General features: G+C 40.9%; 2 protein-coding genes across 4 annotated transcripts in view; one reads left to right on the top strand and one right to left on the bottom strand.

Annotated features, from left to right (window-relative positions):
• The first annotated feature begins 231 nt into the window (after positions 1 to 231).
• On the top strand, positions 232 to 6,597 carry tnfrsf9a (tumor necrosis factor receptor superfamily, member 9a). Its single transcript, XM_012875653.3, has 7 exons — positions 232 to 1,687; positions 2,232 to 2,351; positions 2,441 to 2,578; positions 2,662 to 2,734; positions 2,852 to 2,964; positions 3,048 to 3,218; positions 3,306 to 6,597. Exons 1-7 carry the CDS (start codon positions 1,552 to 1,554, stop codon positions 3,419 to 3,421), a joined length of 867 nt encoding a protein of 288 aa, XP_012731107.2. The 5' UTR covers positions 232 to 1,551; the 3' UTR covers positions 3,422 to 6,597.
• ccdc187 (coiled-coil domain containing 187) overlaps positions 6,102 to 19,271 on the bottom strand; it is a 27,124-nt gene continuing 13,954 nt past the window's right edge. The window contains exons 6-13 of one of the 3 annotated variants that reach the window (XM_012875607.3): positions 13,883 to 13,955; positions 11,861 to 13,225; positions 11,315 to 11,436; positions 10,398 to 10,460; positions 10,168 to 10,302; positions 9,993 to 10,087; positions 9,818 to 9,912; positions 6,102 to 9,742 (exon numbers count right to left, since the gene is read on the bottom strand). In XM_012875607.3, coding sequence (XP_012731061.2) covers positions 9,594 to 9,742; positions 9,818 to 9,912; positions 9,993 to 10,087; positions 10,168 to 10,302; positions 10,398 to 10,460; positions 11,315 to 11,436; positions 11,861 to 13,225; positions 13,883 to 13,955 — 2,097 coding nt within the window. In that variant the 3' untranslated portion in view covers positions 6,102 to 9,593. The remainder of the gene's footprint in view (positions 9,743 to 9,817; positions 9,913 to 9,992; positions 10,088 to 10,167; positions 10,303 to 10,397; positions 10,461 to 11,314; positions 11,437 to 11,860; positions 13,226 to 13,882; positions 13,956 to 19,271) is intronic. The other 2 variants (XM_021323043.2, XM_021323044.2) reach the window with 2 other exon arrangements.

Raw genomic sequence — 19,271 nt, 5'->3', positions numbered from 1 at the left:
GTTTTTATTTTATTTGCCTTCCCTAATAACTGTCACATGTCAGGAGATCAGAGGTTTTTTTTTCTGCCATAAAACTCACCAGGATGCTTTCCTAATTTGATACGTGAGGCAGGGTATGGAATATGATTAACAACAGTAAGGTGGGACGGGTTGCCATACAGTGTCAGTGATATATATATATATATATATATATATATATATATATATATATATATATATTCCCCTATCTGTGTAGCCGGATACAAAACTGACGCTTTTGCGCATGTGAACCAACATAGACTTCTAAGTAGTTGCCCCTTGCAACTACTTAGTTGCAGTTGTGTTTCAGACAATATTCAATTTATTTTTGGATTTTACATATTTTACTACGCTACTGAATTTGTGTGGACTGCCTTGTCATTAGTTCGCACAAATGCCTCTGTTCTTTTCCCTGCATTCATTAGTTTCACCCAGCTCTTCTTCTTCTTCAATTCTGCGGCAGCGTTACCACACTGCTCAATGGTGCTGCATTGGTATTACATTGCTGATTTCAGTTCCTCCAGCTTCATGCAGTTTTACCTACGCTAATGCTGCGTTCAGAACGCGATTTTAGCATCAAGTCTATGGTGGAGGCGCTTAAGAGGTCTTGGTGCGTTTCACCCGTCGGGTGCGATGACTTTTGGGATTTCAAGCGTCTGAAGCGGCAGACGCTAGAGTTGAAAAATCAGAACTTTTGCAGCTGGACGCGGAGCGTCAACCAATCAGAAAGACCCCTATTTGAGGTAGAGGCGGATATTCCGATGGGACGCAAGAACCGTGAAATTCAGGAAGTTGCAGTGCAGATACAGTATTCAGCTCCATGTGAGTGTTCTGCCTTGATAGATATGACCTTTTCAGGAGGTAAACTGGATCTGTCAAATGAGTTCAATCTACATTGACATCAAAATAAAAGAAGCTGAGTCTTTCTTAGTAAATTACCAGGAGGCTCATTCTTGTGGAATCAGCCGAAGCATATTGTAACGCGCACAAGCTCTTCTGCAATGTTTGCAGCTCCCGTTCCTGCTATAAAACTTGGAATGATGGGAGATTGCAATACCAATGTGATTTATGGCTATATTTTTAACTTTCCGGCTGTAACAGGATGTATGCAGTGAAAAAGATATCTGTGTGAAACGGAAGAAACTAGTTTACTTAATTTGATCCGAGTTTTAAAAGTTGTCACAAAAAATATATTTCAGAAATTCCTGTTTGATCTCACTGCATGTTTGAGCTTGTTCTTATTTTTCTTTCACATCTGAAGACACGCCCCCCTCCCCCTTTAACGAGAGAAACTATGAATAGCAGGCTCAGCTGGTGGGGGGTGACTGTGTGTGTTTGAGCGGAGAGGATTACAGCACAGAGCTTTGCTTAGTTTCATTTTAGAGGGAAACATTAATGAAGCCTGCGAACTAAATCATAAAAAATCTGATTTTGATTACCAGATATACTCAGAAACACCAAAAGGATTTTCTCAATTTTTCTATTTCTTGGATTTGATCATCATCTCTGAGGTTCGAGAACTGATACGTGAGGATGGCTGTGATCTTCTGGATGATGGGTCTCGCTCTGCTCGCTCAGGGCTTCCTGTGCTGCCTTGGACACATCGAAGTTGGCTGCAAGAAATGGCACCCAGTTAACAACGATGTTTACTGCGATGAATGCCACCCTGGTAAGTGGAAAATCAGTATGAGAATGCCACTATATTTAGTTCATTTATTTATTTATTTTTGCTTAATTATAAGGACTATAACATGAACAAGGTTCTTAAAAATGCAGTTCACATTTATAGTGTTACGTTATAGAAAGGCAGTATTCCTTGTCTGCACGAATTGCTCTGTGATCTATATACATACGAGTGTAAATGCAAAGAAAAAAAAGAGGGAGTATTCCCGGCTTTGGGGAGTTCCTCTGCGGTGGCTGCATGCAACCAAATGTAGTTTCAGTGGTTTTTCACCTAATCCCACAACAAAGGCTTGACATATACAACTAATCAATCCAGTCATTCACCAGCTTGGAATATCTCAGAATATTTGGATCGACTTGTACGTCTTCCAGCCTTGAATATTTAATTACAGTCATCATAGGTTTGATAGCAGTTAATTTACTGGTGGTGCAGACAACCTGTAAGTTCATGCACGCGAGCGAGCGTTAACAAAAAGTTCACAGCTCTCTGTGTCTGATTTGTAATTTTGCACGTTTGGATTTCTTTGCAGGGAATCGTCTGGTCAAAGACGTAGGCCCAAATCCTCAAAAGCTCTGCACTCCGTGTGAAAATGGAACGTACACACTCGGGACTAGAGCCAGGGAATGTCACCTTTGCACTCAGTGCGTTGGTATGTTTATTTCACTGAGCAAACACGTTTTCTTTGTTGCCCAGTTGCAGTCTGATCTTACCCGTTATCTTCATCACCATCCCTTCCAGGCGCTCTGGAGCATCATAATAACTGCACCCCCAAGAGTGACACGCAGTGCAAGTGTAAAAAGGGACTCCGCTGTGGAGACAACCAGTGTTCCTTCTGTGTGGATGAGTGCGCCAAAGGCTATGAACCTAACAGACTACGTATGTAAATCTTCAAACATTTGATTGTGGCCCACGGCAGACTGGATTTTTTGCAAAATCAGCTAAAAATACACTCTTTACAGGTTATTGCACGCCTTGTCCGAAAGGAACCTTTAATGACCAAATTCACGGAAAATGTAAACCCTTGCGTACCAGGTGAGTTACCTTTTACTCTAGAACCTTTACGGCCGTTAGAGTTGTGTCACTGCTGATTCAATATAAACAAAGAAAACTAACTGGAATTCTTCTTTTACTTTTTCATTTTCTACAAAGGTGTCTAGATCCAAATCACATAATGTCATTCAAGGGAAATGCAACCTCTGACATTATATGTGAACCTCTTCCACCTCCACCAACTCTACCCGTGACCCGTCCAGTTAAACCTGGTAAGAGAGTGTAGAAATGTAAATGCTGATTAGCTTTCATACTTGTTTTCATGAACAGTAATATGCATCTGCTTGTTTTGCAGGCGATAAAACTGAACAGACATGGCCAATGGCATTATTTGTGATAATCGGGGCATTTATGATGTGCCTTATCATCGTTATTGTCCTTGTGTCTGTGCAAATCCACCACAAAGGAAAAAAGGAAAAGACACCAAGAACTCTCTCGACAACACCCATTATTAGGACCCCTACAGGTAATGATTTTTTAAAAAAAGTGCAACTTTAGTTTTAAGCCAATGTTGGGAAGTTAAAGTCCTATTGTCCTGTTTTCCCTTATTTAGACGATCCAAGGACATTGATTGCCATCGAGTGCAGTTTTCACGAAGCTCAACAGGAACGGGGTGACAGCACAGAATCACTGATCTCCAAGGACCCCTCGGAGCAGGAAACTGTGTGATTGGAAGCAAACTGGACTGCGAGTGGCCCCGACAGCTGACAAAAACAGATTCATCCTGAACAAGATGTGATTGTTTAAAAACTGAGCCACAAGTTTGAAGAATTTCGCCCTTGCATCCATGTCCCAGGTTTCTAGCGGAGGAACGGAGTGCAGTGAAGGAACTGTGGTATCCCTCGGCTGGTTGCCAAATAGTAATCCTTTGATGCCTCTGTAAATACAAACATGGGGGATTCTGAGATGGGGGGGGGAAACCAAGTGGCCTTCAACAATGACCTTTACATCATGTAAATTACTCTGGTTTTCCCCGTACTAACAAAGCAGCCTTAGTGCCTTTTAAAGCACCGTTCTTACATTTCAAATACTTAAGAGTATTAGTATGCTTTGTAATTAGTAGGTACAGTGGACTGACTCTCTGAAGCCACTGTTTTTACTATTATTGCAGAGAGAGAGAGAGAGAGAGAGAGAGAGAGAGAGAGAGAGAGAGAGAGAGAGAGAGAGAGAGAGAGAGCACATTCTACGTTGTATGCTAGCCTGTTGCTCAATTTGAAAGTACAGTAGAGGTGGGTGTTCAGCTTTTAGTCATTTTCATTCTGAGCCCACGTACGCCTTCTTGTACAACCGTTAGCCTTTACCTTTGTTCCATTGTTGAACCTACTTACCTAGTATTATTTTCTATTTTTTGCTGAGTATATTATAGGTGTATTGTATGGTTATTTATTATGCAAGTATGTGAATGAGGCCAAGCAAGAACAGAGCTGCTTTCAGTCAGTAAGCTTATTTTCCTTCCAGCTGAAGCCAGATATGTACGTGGGTCTGTAAAAAGACAACCATTTTCTGACAACAAATTAAACATTTATTTTGGTTCAGTAAGAGCTGCAAATTTTTGTTTTATTGGATGTCAGAATTAGAAAATTAGCTTTTTAAATGAATTTTATTATGTTCTTCAAATTCAGAAGTCTCCATGCACTAAGACTACTGTACTTTTAAACCATTTGGGGGAAACCCAGATGACGTCAACTTGGCTTTGTAGCCTTCTGATAGGTTGACTCAGAACATTTGAGTTAAATGAAGGATTATCTGCAAATGCATTTTCAATCAAACCTCAACGAACACTACTTAGTTGGAATTCATCATGGTGAAAAAAGAAAATAGGCAAGTTTCAGAGCGAGAATAGCGGCGCTCCACAATTCAGTTTTTTTAAGCAAAATCTGAAGCCAGGAACTTAAAGTATTGGAGCAAATGGGCCTTCCAAAAGGACGGAGATCTTTAGCGTACTTCTAAATTTATAACAAAATGGTAAATGGACAACAAAGTCAACGTTTTGGAGGAGAAATCACAAAGCCTTTGTATCCGTGTGATAGAAAATGTGTAGACAGAACTGAAAAGGCGTGTGTGTGCGCAAGGTTGCCAACACACCTGACTCAGTTACACCAGAAGCTTGTGGAAGCATGTTCAAAACTTGACTCAAGTCATATGCTTAAAGGCAAATCTACTAAATATTACGGACATGTATGTAAACTTGAAAAACAATCTAAACTCTAATCTCAGATAATAATAAAAAAGGTTGTCTTTTTAAACAGTTTACGTAAATATCTGGTTTCAACTGTCCAACTTGTTGATATTTTATTTCTATGTAGCTCTTAAGAGCTAACCTCATTAATTGTGAAAGTACCACTGTAGTCAGCCTGTTATACAAGCTGATGGACAACTTAGTATAAAATGTGATGTTAACAGAAACCTTATGGACTTTCCTGTTGTTGCTTAATTGGTCATGACCAAAAAAAGTCCAGAAAAGGGGTTTTCCCCCTCCATGTTGGCGATGTTGGTGTTAAAACAGCAAGGAGTCTATATAGGACAGCACCTAGTTGTAACATATTTAACAACAAGCAAATATTTGTCTAAGCTTAAGCTGAGCATATAAACAAGCTGAGTCATGCTCCTTGCACAACTCTAAAAGCCACGGGGATCCCGAGAAACCTTTAACAACTTGAAAATGTCACCGGTGAAAGTTTAAAGATCTTTGAGATGCCAATTTAGTGTGCCATAAAATCATTTTTTTTATATCTCAGATAAAGGCTCCAGGGTCAAGTGGAAACCCCCCACGTCACTCTTGTGTTTTTCTGTGAAACTCCTGCCCTTGAGCCGTGTTGGTGGCCGATGAGATTAGACCTGCCGGTGGTGTTTTTTTTTTTTTTTTTTTTAAGCCGTATATGTTGCTTGAACTGTAGAAGGCGGGTTTCTTTACTGAATGGAACAATTAAGAAATATGTCGTGTGGGCTTCTGCTGGAAAGAAGTAAGCCCACATCTATTGTGATTTATCACAAGTGTGTTGACGTATGAGTCATAGTTCACAGGTGTCGTCCTGAGAACAACCAACGCGTACGCATGCTGACTGTAGCACTTTATTTTGTCTACCATCTGCTGCTCGAAGCAAATGACGCACTTGTAGTTTGAAGATCCGTTTCTATCTTTAAGTTTGAGATAGTGTTATTTTTTTTTTATTATTGAAAACGTCTCTACAGAAAATGGATTTATTCTGTACTGTATTCAGTTTTACACTGTACTTTTATTACATTTGTGAACACCAAATAAATATGATACATATTTTTTTAATTTGTAGTGCTTTCATACAGAACAGCAAAAAAAAAACAAAAAAAAAAAAAACTGTACTCCAAAAAAGAAGTTGTATTTTATATTTGTAATGAAAGAAAGGAGGAAGTAAAAGCATAAAAATAAAAACCCAGATCACACAACAGGAACAAGAACAAAGATAAATACAGATTCTGCCTTCATTACAATGAAGATTAATTAGGGTTTGGTATATGAAAATTTCCCAACGTATACAACAGCCAGTTCTCAGATACTCTTTGGTGTCATGCCTCATTGACTCTAAAAACGTGGCGGGGAACTCAACTTTGCAGTGTCAGTTAGTGAACCTGGGGACTTAGCTGTTTCTGTTAGATACTTGGATCTTAATATTGTACCTTGCAAAAATATTAAATATTTATACCTCTTCATTTTTTCCCCCACATTTCTCATGTTATAACCACAAGCCTCAGAGCATATTTGGGGGTGGGGTGGGGGATCTTGCATGATGGCACTCATGAAGTAGAGGGATAGTTTGGTTTAAATAACTAAGTGTGGCAAACATTTGCATTCAGCTCCCTTTAATTTGATACCTGTAAAAAGAAGGTATAGTGGATGATCTTTTTCAGCTTCCAGTTCCAGGGGTATCACCTTGTTTATAGGTTGTCCCACATGCCAATCATTGTAACGCACTCCTCTAACGCCAATGTACGTGCTCGTTCTTTGCTAGTTTCTGCTTGCTTGCTGTGTATGCACATTCCTCGTGTTTATGTATCCAGTTAGCTTGTTAGCCGTTCATTGTACCACCGCTGTGCCAACCTTATACTTTGAAAATGGCTGAGAGTCACAAGAGGCAAACGGCGTACAAGTTTGTGAGAAGAAGATGGAAGGCCTGAGAAGAAAGAAACAAGACCAGATTGTATTTGGGAGATTTATTCACGTGACCCATGAGGAGCGGAAGAGCAGGTAGGATGGTCTTGTGCATGCACGCAATTGCTTATAAACTGACTAGGGTGTTTCTTACCTATTGTTCCGAAAAATTGTCTTTAGGTGTCATGTATGTAGTAAACAGAGTCCAACTGAGAGCGAGTTCTACAAATACAAAGTGGCATCATGAAGACCAAGGAATAATAATAATAATGTTATTTGCATAGCATACTTTAAAATCTTGCGACTTCTCAAGGTGCTTCAGAGTTCTAGAATAACCAAAGGTTTAAAACAATCTAGAATAAAAATAAATCCTAAAATAATGAAGATTAAAAACATGACAAATCTAAAATAAAAGTATTAAGATATGGCCAATATGGCCTTAACTGCCAATATGGCAGTTAAGGACAAGGAAGGGAGCATGAAACAAATGAGTCTTCAGGCTGCTGTTGAAAGTAGTAGGGGAGTCTGCCATCCTGACCGACTCAGGCAGCTGATTCCACAGCCGAGGCCCCAGGAAGGAGACGGCACGGTCACCCATGATTGATATCCTAGTACGGGGGACAGTGCGGAGATTCTGTGTGCCAGATCTGAGTGACTGAGGTGCAGACTGAGGAAAAACAAGGTCCTGGAGGTAGGTTGGACCAGTGTGGTTGACAGGAGTAACTTAAAAGATATCCGCTGGTTGACAGGGAGCCAGTGGAGGAGTGGGGTGATGTGGACAGATTTCTGGGTTTTGGTGAGGATGCGGGCAGCACTGTTATGGACATACTGTAGCTTCTGGATGGATATGGAGGGGAGACCTGCTAGTAGGGAGTTACAGTAGTCAAGGCGAGATGAGATGAAGACATGGACCAGTCTTTTCAGTATCCGGTTGGAAGAGTGAGGGTTTGAGTTTAGCAATGTTCATGTTCAAAGCAGTAAAGGAGAGGGAGGAATCAAACTCGACACCAAGACTGGTGACAAAGTGAAGAAAGCGGGATGGAATGATTGTTAGTGGTGATGTGGGTGACGGCTGCTTGTTTAGTTTGATGGGGGGGTGCTGATGAGGTCGGCCTCAGTCTTACTGCCATTTAACTGGAGAGAGTTTTGGCTCATTCAATGATGAATATCCCATGGCTTCAGAGGATATTACCAAAGGGGAGCATGTAGATTAAAAAGAGCAGGGAGGCAAGGACTGACCCCTGGGGGACACCGGAGGTAGCCAATCTGGTAGGAGAGGTGAGATTTCCCAGTTTAACATATTTCCGCCTCCCCGAGAGATAGGAGTGTAAAAGGCTAGACACACTAGAAGGGTAAGGAATACAGTTGTGGACAAGTTTAAAACAGGGCTATGTTATAAAATGCCATTCCCAGCTTTGAACAACTCAAGGAGCCCTGTTAAGTCCATCCAAGGGCAAAAGGAAAGAGTCTGATACATTTCCAAACCTATAAAGACACGGAGAGCACTGTTCATAAAAACAATAATGATAACTCTGGAGCAGCTGCAGATCCAAGCCTCAGTTGGGAGAATCTGGTGAAAAGCCAGTTTGTAGTAGCACATTCATTAAATCTAGCCTTTATGGAAGAGTGGCAAGAAGAAAGCTCCAAGAGAGATTGCCACAACACAAGTAGTTGACAGCATTCCAGAGTTCAGATGGGGGCAAGTGAATGCCTTCAGGCAGGACAACAACACTAAACATACAGTCACAGCTAGAACTGAAAGCCTTATATCCAAGCATGTACATGTGCTAGAATGGTCTAGTCAAAGTTCGGACTAAAATCCAAACATGAATAGCTTGGAAACTGCAGTTAATAGATGCTCTCCAATGGGTTTGAGCGTGAGCTATTTCACAAAGAAGAATGGCCTCCAATGTGTGAAGTTGATATGTGTGCCACAACAGACTTGCTGCTATAATTGCAACAAGCGGATGTTCTACGCAGTAATAACTCATGGTGGCTGAATACAAATGCACGCTCCTCTTTGTAGATTTTTACTGATAAAAACAAAATTCAGAAAAACTATGCATAATTTATCTACTACATAGTGCGCAACTCTGCATTGGTCTGTCGTTAAATCCCAATACAATACATCGAAGTTTGTGGTTCAAATGTGTCAAAAGGTAAAAGAACATTCAATATTTCTGTTTAGCATTGCAGCAGTAAACATTTTTCTGTTTATCAGTTTTCATTTTCATTTCAGGAAAGTCGATTGTCGCTGAAAAGTTGTAAACAATACCTGAAAACAAAGGTGGCACAAATGTCACATGCCATTAGTGTTACTTCTCTTTTGGCCTTCTTGGTAAATAACTTGGTGGCTTTGAACTAAATGGTGCGGTTTGTGGCTTTTATCCAAAAAAACAAGCCCATAAACCTGGAAGGCAGGGGTGCTCCTTACACAAAAATGAGAACATTAGCGCCATTTACTTTCAAATTAAACACTAAATATACACATTTAAAAAGTACTTTAACAAATTACACATTTCCCTTTAAATTCTGATGTCCCAAATGTGAGGATTCTTTATCCAATTATCTAAAATGTGTCCTTATCTTACAGATATAAAGTGCTTGAATGGGGTTTTCCGTTCAGTTTTTGATAATAAAGCATTGAGCAACGAGAACTCTGGTTAGATTGATAACTTCCTAAAAAAAAATCCCATCAGCACAGTCTGTTCCAAATTATTGTTGCTTGCATCCTTCCCTTTTTTCTTTGAGTTTACTCCGTGCAGATTTGTCCGTCTGCCGTTTTGTCGGTGGTATGAACGGGGGTTCCTCAAGGATGTCCTGTGAGCCAGACTGTGCTAGGGGAAGAGGCTCCCTGGTCTGACCTGTGATTCAAGAAGAAAATGTGAAGCCATTGTTTGGGCTGTGTAATACTGACTCATTTATCCTGTTTATAATACCAGTTTGTCCTGCTTGGAAGCTCTGCGGGACATGCCTCCGGGCCTGGAAGGTAGGATCCAGCTCCTCTGCAATGTTCCTCATCTGCTGGGTTTTTCTGCAAAGGAGGCATTTTTCAATTGGAAGATCTATAACCCATACAGTAATAATGCAGATATTCTTTTTTTTTCTTCTTACGGTACAGCGTGAACGGGACTGGGTGGCTGGTTCTCGGGCGAGCAGTCTTCAGTAGGAGAAGGAAGACCCTCTGAGTCAAGTCTCTCTCGGTGGATCTGAAAAAGAGGACTACGTTTCTTTCTTTTTCTTTTCATTCTTAAAAACGACTCTTCCCCACAGGGTAGAGCACATGTACCTGTCTTTCTCTGGCAGCTCGTCTGTCATAGTTTGTAATCATCGTTCTGTGCTCATGCCAAGACCCTGGTCCTTCCAGTTCCCGAGATCTCCGCTTTGCCTTTACTTCCTGCTTCTGCATAAAATGTGCAATTTCCTAAAGAAAAACAAAACAACATGGTAGCATTTGTCATAGTAATTTTACAAAGAAATATATGTTTATGAACAGCACATGGGGGTCCACCATTGTACCTCATCTTGTGCAACTTGCGCTACTCTGAAGTCCCCCTCTGGAAAGGATTTGCGTAGTGATGACTAGGAATTGAAACAAAAGTAACATTAGTTGTTACCTCCCCCAGAAACAAAAACCTGTACCTTTGGTGCCTTGTGAAAATATTACTAACCCTAAACATTTCTCCATGTTTTTTCACGATGCAGCCACAAACCTTGATGTATTTTATTAGGATTTTAAGTAGATTCAAAGTAGATCAGAACAGAAGTGAAACAATTTTGATACATGGTGACTTTTTTTTTTTTTTTAGAATATTCAAATCTAAAAAAAAAAGGAAGTCAGCATTAATATACACCCCCTCTGAGTAAATACAATTAAAGCTGCTAGTCTTTTGAGGTACGTCTCTACCAGCTTTGCAAATCTTGAGATGATGGTAAATGGCTTTAACTAGTCTGACGACCGCAAAGTCAGTCATTCACACCCTGAAGGTGGTAAGCCATGTTAGCTGCCCTGACATCGGCACCACCAGGCCTTCTGACCACCGCCCGCAGGCAATCCAGTGGAAGTACCTTGCCCAAGGACGACTGCTGGATTGAACCAGCAACCTGCCTACTGCAAGATGAACTCCCTAACTCTTGCACCACTGTCGCCTTTGGGCTACAGCCTGGGCTTTAAAAAGCTCAGGCTTTGTCAGATTTGATGGAGAGTGTCTGAAAACATCATGCATTTTCAACACGTTATACATTTCCAAAAAAAAAAAAAAAAATACAAAAAAAAAAGAATTATGTCTAAAACCATGTAACATTTTCCTTTTTTTATAATTATGTTCTGCTTTTTGTTTGTGTATCACATAAAATCCCAATAAAAGTGATGTTTGTGGTTGTACAGAGACAAAACGTGGAAATGTTTCAAATAATTTGCTCCTCAGATCACTTACCCTTCTTAACTCCTTTTCTTCCTCCTCCTGAAGTTTACGGGCCAGTTCTTCATCCAGTAGGACCTGCTGCAGCTCTCCCAGATTCAGGCCTGCATCGCTTGGATCAGGTTGCTGTGAAGCCCCTGTAAGGGTGAAGGCTGGCTTTGTAATTTCAATACAATTTAATGCAAACTTGATGACAGTAAAAGCACATGATTTGTTAGAGAAGTGACTCAAGGTCAATGATGAATCACACAATTGCCGTAAAAGTGCTTGGAATCCACAAAGCCCAAAGTTGTTTAAAAATCACACCAAGAAATGAGAGGATGCAGAGAAGACATTTTGCACATCGAGACTCGGGCTGATTGGCAAAAATGCGACCTTGGATACATTAAAGAACTACAAGGTCTTCTAGAGTGAAAACAGAAAAATATCACGCTACAGATCAAGCCAAAGCCACAGCTGAAGCCCACTCCCAGAGCAATGATTCAGGGAAGCTGAGAGAAGATTAGGAGATGGAAAGAACACAGCATCCGAAGCGTCGCCCTCTGCAGGTCCGGGTGTTACCTGCTGATACGTGCTTTGACCTACGTCTGCTCGAAGCCCTGCTGCTGCTGAAGCTTTGGCTGCGCTGTAGCGCTCTCCGTCTAGGACGCTCCGCTCTCCTCTCCGCCTCCTGCTCCTCCTCTGAGCTTAACGTTTCTTCTGTGATCCTGTGCCAATGCCTGCGCTGACTTGCCGTCCTCTTTACTCTGTTCTGATTTGCATTTCTCTCCCTGTTATTGTCAGTGTTTACGTATTTGTGCTCCTTCCACCGTGTTTCGCTATTTCTCTCTTTGTTAAAGACACAAGACTCTCCATTATTAGGCTCATGAACCTGTCTGTTACAACTACGCCAGTCTTGGTCTTCTCTGTGATCTCTCCCGATGATTTCTGCGGGTGTCAATTTCCTCCTCTGCCTGATATCTCCATGGAAACTGTGCCTGGTGGCGGCAGCTCTGTGGAAGGCTCTCTGATGTGCTTGGGAGTCACCGTAGGAGACCTCGCTCCCGTAAAGCACCTGGCTGTCTCTGCTTTGAGGCCTTATCTGTAGCGGCGCCCCGCTGCCGCCGACCTTCACAGGCACACCCCTCTCCTCGAGGATCTGGCCGAGCATCTGCCACACCTTCAGGCTGTCGTTGCGCTGCTTGGCGGAACTCCTCTGGTCATCCTGGAAGCGCACGTGCTTGTCTGGGTTCTCCTTGCAGCTCCAGGTTCTTGCCAGGTTGCCGGTTCTGTGACCGCTCCGGTCGTGTACGCTCAACGACTCGCTGCGACGACTCCGCCTTTCGCCGACCTCCGCCGACCGGCGGGGTTTTTCCGTAGGCCTTCCGCTGTGCAAGTCTCTGTATTCATCTCTGGACCTCCTATCAGAATCCGTATTCCTAGATATCCTCAATTGCGCATGATCATCGTCGTAATAATCTTCCGCATAGTCGTCTTCCTCGGCCTCTTCCTCCCAGCCTTTGAAGTTCTTTGTGAAGCTGCTGCGAGTGGAGAGACTTCTGCAATTCCTTTCTTTTGGGGGTCTTAAAACAGCCTGTCGTTGAGGAGGTGCCGTATTTCCTCTGTCATACATTCGTCGAGCCCAAAGAGAGAGCTGCTCAGTAAAAACTGCATCCGAGTCTTCTGAATCCTCATTTATGGGCTCGCTCAGTCCAGCCCGTATTTGCCTGCTGGTTTCTACCTGTCCTTGATTTGACCATGAGGTTCTGTCTCTATGAGATGCTGTTCTCCTGGGAGACCTAGTCTGAGGCCCAGTTAACACCGAGCCACGATGAGAGGCAGAACGTTGCCACCTGCTGGTGACAGGCAAGTACTGCTCCTCTCCTCGGTGATGGCTGCTGAGTGTGTGCTGGTGAGAGGACAGCAGTGCAGGGTCACTGGTGCTGCCTTCAGCATTGATAAACATGCAAACAGAAGCAATAAGGGTGGGTGAGTCTGTTAGTGGATGGTGTAACACAAGTGCAGTTAATAACAATGCTAAATAGCCTTCTAAAAAGCTGTAAGTGATGCGAGTTATGAGCAGTTTTACAATGTTTAGGAACCCTAAGGCTTTTGTACTGTTTGGAGATATTGATATTCTTTAAAAAATGTGCTGGCATGCTTAAAAGACATTTTGCTATGCAGAGAACAGATTTAGAGCAAAACATATTGCTCTAAATCTCTTTTAAAAAAAGAACATGCCACATACATTCATACAAACACCCTTTTCAATAGACAACCAAACACAAATTGTACATTTCAGTTCAGTTCTGATTAAGACAATGCACCGAATTTCCATTGATTTGTGCAGCTGAATGCCATACCCTACCCGATATATGTCCGACTGTAGCCTAAACCTAACTGGGACCTTACCCGCTTCTATAATCCCTAACCTGATAAAAAAAATAAAATAAATAACAGTTCACTTCGACTGATGTTCTTCCCAAGTTAAGGTGTAATACTAGAAAGGCTCCTAGAGGTAAGAGGTAACAAAAATTCAGCACACAAAAAATAACACCAACGATGAAAATAGGCTTCTGATACTCGGCAAAATGAAAAATGCACCTTCACGAAAATCCTCGTGGCTCCTTCTCCTCACCCGCTGCTCCTCTTCTTCCTGCAGCTGTTTAGCTATTTCCTGCAAACACACATTCATACTTGGCATTATATTAAATCAGGCAGAGCTTAATAATAATAATAATAATAATAATAATAATAATAATAACAATAATAACAATAATAACAACAACAATAATAATAATAATAGAAACATACATTCCAATTAAATTTAGGGAGCAGTGGGCATCCACTGTCTGATGCCTGGAAGCATTGTGGGGCTAAGTGTGTTACTCACAGACCCAGTAAAGACAATTCTTTGCAACGTATTTCTAGATTGTGCTTACATTAATACAAGCTCCAAACGCTCTAAAAAAATAAGGTTGATGCAGACGATCACTGTAACTTTCAGCCAACAGATGGCAGTGCAGCATAGACTGTAGAAGAAAGCAAGCTGACTTGCTTAACCATTTAAAAAAATAACAAACATTGAAAAATTACTGTTATATATCCTTCGTTCTGGATTACAAATTTACTTAACACAGAGAAACAGTAATTTGTTTTTTTTTCTTTTCTCTGGAAATTCTGAAGCTGCTGTGCTCTTATCTGCTCCAACTGATAAAGTGACAAAAAATACCCCAAAAAGTACCGCCACAAAACACCACGACACCAATCTGACCACTTAACCGCACAGACTACATTCGGGAGGAGCTAACCTTTCGTTCCTAACAGATACAGGTCAGCTGGACGATTAAACTTGAAGTAACGCCTTGTGACCAGGGGTTAGAAAAGCCACCATCTGGTCTCTGATCTCGCTGAGGCAGCGTCACACTCGGGTGCTGCTTTCCAAGAAAGGAAACATTTCATAATGTTCTCCAGATATCAGCAAATTCTACTTGTGAATATAATGAACTCTCTACAGGGCTCTTTTGCAATATGAATCAAAACAAACAGCAAGCCCAGCTCCTTTTTGTCTGCCGCCGGAGCAACTTTGCCAACATCAGCACTTAATTAGCAGTTCGGCATGACAGGTTAGGCATTTAGAGCCACAGGGATCTGGCATTTACAACTGCACACCCCAACGCCTTCTGTTTCTTAATTAAAGACAACCTAATGGGAGGCAAATGTTTATCAACCACTTCCAAACAGTTACTGGCTTACTTGCGTTTAAAATGAGCACTCTCAAATCAGTGCACAGTCAAGAGGTAAACAAAGTCCTAAAGTAGGCGCATTATGTAAAAAAAAAAAAAAAAAAAAAAAAAAAATATACATATTTTGTGTATATCAAAAACTAAAATTCCTAATATAAACAGAAACTACATTTATGCATATATTGTTTTAAAATAATCTTTTTCCTACTGAATAAGTATCAAGTCAGTAAGCTTAATACCAGCGTATTAAAGAGAATTTTCTTCTTGTTCAAAAGTTTACCTATATTTTCGTAGTATTTGCTAAACTTGCCTTTGGATTACTTGTCTCGATTGTTTTTTGTATCTTTCCAAAAGCTTCTTGTTGTGATTTTGATCAATACGTTTGGACAGAACTGCAACAAGCGAGATGGGTTTTCAGCTTTAGCCTAAAATTGTTCCATGGGTCTGAGATCAGGGCTTCGTCTTGGCCACTCCAAAACGTTGCCTTTGCTGTCCTTATGCCGCTTTGTAGTTTTCCTGTATGATTAAGGTCATTGTTCATTTGGAAGATATATCTGTGCCAAAACTTGACCTTCCTGGTCGCTATCCTCAGATGTACCTTCAATATTTATATATAATATGTTGCATATACATAACTGAACCCATCGTTCTGTGAAGTGCACCAGTCCATCTCCATTTTTCCATTGGGTTACTCCAGTGCTTGTAGTTGGGATGGTTTTCTAATGCTTGCTTATTTTTTGCTCCCAATCACGGTCAATATTAATAAAGACCTCAACTTTAATTACAGTAAACCAGATAATATGCACATTTCACAACAATGTTTATACTGCCTTAAAAAGTATTCAAAATTAGTGCGTGTGTGTGTGTGTGTGTGTGTGTGTAAGGAGCGGAGAAGGGAGAAGAGACTGATTTGTTCCAAACCACCCTAAGCAAGGTCCGCACGGCCATATTACATAATTTTGGCTACCACGCCCCTCCGTGTGGCCCAAACTTTCCGCTCCATACGCCTAAGAAAATGCCTAACTTTCTTTTTTTGGCTCAGTACACTGACCACACCCAGGGCCAACCACTGACCAGCAGTCTGCTCACGTCACAGCTCTACTTCACTCCTGCGGTACTACATTCTGAGTAGTCCATCCCATCACTCCAAGAACAGCATCCTCACAGTGAAACATGGTGGTGGCAGCATCATGCTGTGGGGGTGTTTTTATAGCTGCAGGGACCAAGAAACCTTATCTGAATCGAGATAGGTTGAAGATAGATGGTGCAAAACAGAGGGATATTCTGGAGCAGAACCGTTGTCAGTCTGCCAGTGATTTGAGACTGGGACGGAGGTTAAACTTCCAGCAGGACAATGACCCGGAAGCATACTCCTAAAGCAACACTTGAGTGGTTTAAGGGGAAACATTTAGATGTGTTGGATTGGCCTAGTCAAAGTTCGGACCACCGTCCAATTGAGAATCGGTGGTTAGAAGATGGTTGTTCACAAGCGAAAACCATCCAACGTGAAGGAGCTGGAGCGATTTAGCCTCGAGGAATGGGCAAAAATCTCAGTGGCAAGATGTATTGAGCTCAGGGAGAGTGATTTGCCACGCTCATTATTTTGTCTCATTTGTTGTTTGCCTCTCAATAAAAAAAATGTCACTTAAAAACATCTTAAAAAGTTGTAGGCCTGTTCTGAAAATAAAATGGCACAAACGCTCAATCCATTTTAATTCCCGGTTGTGAGGCAACAAAACAAGAAAAAAGCCGATAGGGTTGAATGCTTTTGCAGGCGGCCGTATCTCTGGGACACAGAACCGGACTCTGTCCTAAGCAGTACGAGGCTAGAAATTCCCACGGTGCTTATGCTTGTATTTAATGCTTTGAACAGATGAAGGCGGCAACCTCAGGCATCTGGAAATTTTGCCCAAGGAGGGACCAGAGTTGTGGAGGCCCACCATGGAGGCAGTATGGCTGAGGTGTTACCTTAAAACACATCCACAGGTGTGCCTCTATTCAAGGTTATAACTGACTTCTCTGAAGCCTACTCACACATCATCATCTGACCTTCCCCAATTGTTTAAAGCCGCAGCAATTGAGCTGTATGTAAACATCTAATTTTGAAGGTCGTAACAAACACCCTTTTTTTTTAATTATTTTTGCATTTAGCAAAGATAGATAATATGGTTATCCTGCATAAACTAAAAAATGACTTTTCAGATTTTAGTCTGATCCCAGTCTAATCAAATACAAAAATTCAGCTTTACAGAAAATTTAACTATCCATAACGGCAAAATAAAAGCTCTTTAACAAATAAACGTTTTCATGGCATAACATTTGTGAGCAATGCTATCTGCTGGTGTGGGTACACTGAGCTTTATCCAGTCCAAAGTCAACACAGCTGTCTAGCAGGAGGTTTTAAGCAGGTAATGCTTCCCCCTGTTGGCAAACTTTATAAAGATGCTGATTTCATTTTGCAGCAGGACTTGACACCTATCCTGATTGGTCAGCAAGTGGAATTACCTAAACCCCGAGGACAATCTATGAGGTCTGCCATGAGGAAGATGAGAGACACTAGAGCCAACAATGCATTTGAGGGGAATGCTGTTATTACAATAAGCTAGGAATCATTAAGACCTAAGCAGAGCCACGGGCAAATTGCCAACATCCACTACACATCATTCCAAGCAAAAGGAGCCCCAAATTTTTACTAAGTCAGTATATTGTCACACTATTCAGTAGGCTATTGTTGTCCAGTTCTACATTGTTTTTAGTTCAGAAGCATCTTAATAAAAAAAATATATTAAAAAGAATACATGTCCTGCATATGCTTCTGCATGACGTTGAATTAGGCACTTTTTCCTTTCACTCAACTTTCCATTGATTTTATCAGATACAAAACTATGAACAGCCAGCTTCTTCTTTTCTGAAAATTTTAGTAAATAATGACATAAATAACTAAAACATGTGAAATGTGCGTAATCAACTATTATCATAAGAGTTTCACTTTTTGAATTAGTTATGGAAGTAACTTTGCGATAATGCTGAAATTTAGTTGAGAGGCACCTATTTATTTAGTTGTCTGAAGTGACTAAAAACCTAAAACAAGGCTGACAGCAAAGGCGTTTACCGGTAATCCAGCTGAATTTATACCAAACTATGACAGAGAAACCCTCATTCATACTTCAGGTCGGGTTTTTGTCTCTTTCAACATTTAATTGTAGGTGTAAACATGAATTGAAACCAAACCCTTTCAGCAAAGATGAATGGAGTCACTTTCTTTAAAGAATGAGCTTTTATACAGCCCCTCGTCTTAAAAAGGAAACTGCAGCATAAAAGAAAAACATTTTGGCGGTGCAGCCTTGAGGCACAGAGTGCTGGACCAGATCGGGAGGTTTACAGCAAAAGCTCTCTTTTTTCTTCGCTTCTTGGCCTTTTATGCAATGTAGTTTTTGTTACTAATAATATATAGCAATCTATAGTTTTTTTTTTTTTTTAGAAATTGTTTTAATCATGCACAAAAACATGAAGGTAAAGTCTTTGATTGGCCATGAGAGGGAAGATAAAAACAAATGAGATGTGATTGAGGCAGTATTCTGTCTCCTGTGAGATTTCTGCTTTTTCAAAATTACTACAGAATTCAGTTGCTAAGACACATAATAAAAAATGCCTCAAGTCAAGTAGTTGGGTAAATCCTTGTCCAAAACCTAAAACAGAAAAATTAAGATCAGCTATTGATGGAATTTATTTGCCAATATCTTTTGCATTTTTCTGTCCAAATCCTACAAAACTAACGCCAAATACAGTGTGTTGGTGTTGAGTTTATATGTGAAATCAGCCACTAGAGAAACTGCTTCAGTCGTCATTCAGATGAGCAGCTGACAAGTTGGGTCTCTGGCTAACAGCTGGCATGGCTCCTACAGTCCTCTAGGAGGACAAGAAGTTCAGCTCAGACCCATTTTTCTGCCGATGCCAGGAATTACTGACTCAGTTAATTATGAAAGTGATAGCGAAGGTATGCATATTTCGTACCCTGCCTCACTTTTGACAGGCAAATATCCTGAGTGTCACGACACTGTCTTCGTTCCTATGTGGAAAATATTTTTTTAATTAACCCAATAAACATTTTCTACTTATAGTACAATGTTTAAAGTGATTTAAAACCTGTAAACAACTCAGTAAATTCACTTTCAGTCCTGATTAAGTCAAAAACCAAATTTAACTGCAAACTGTTTCATTTGGTTTTCATAACTTCAATAGCTAAA

The sequence above is a fragment of the Fundulus heteroclitus genome, chromosome 1 (genome assembly GCF_011125445.2).
Source record: "Fundulus heteroclitus isolate FHET01 chromosome 1, MU-UCD_Fhet_4.1, whole genome shotgun sequence".
Taxonomy (NCBI): Eukaryota; Metazoa; Chordata; class Actinopteri; order Cyprinodontiformes; family Fundulidae; genus Fundulus; species Fundulus heteroclitus.
Note: the sequence above shows the minus strand (reverse complement) of the source record. Positions and strands in the feature narration are given on the sequence as shown.

Excerpts from the sequence above, each read along its gene's own strand:
- tnfrsf9a (XM_012875653.3), top strand. The coding sequence starts at position 1,552 with ATGGCTGTGATCTTCTGGATGATGGGTCTCGCTCTGCTCGCTCAGGGC. Across the intron at positions 2,352-2,440 it reads CCTTTGCACTCAGTGCGTTG|GCGCTCTGGAGCATCATAAT; the intron begins GTATGTTTATTT and ends CATCCCTTCCAG. Across the intron at positions 2,735-2,851 it reads TGTAAACCCTTGCGTACCAG|GTGTCTAGATCCAAATCACA; the intron begins GTGAGTTACCTT and ends TTTTCTACAAAG.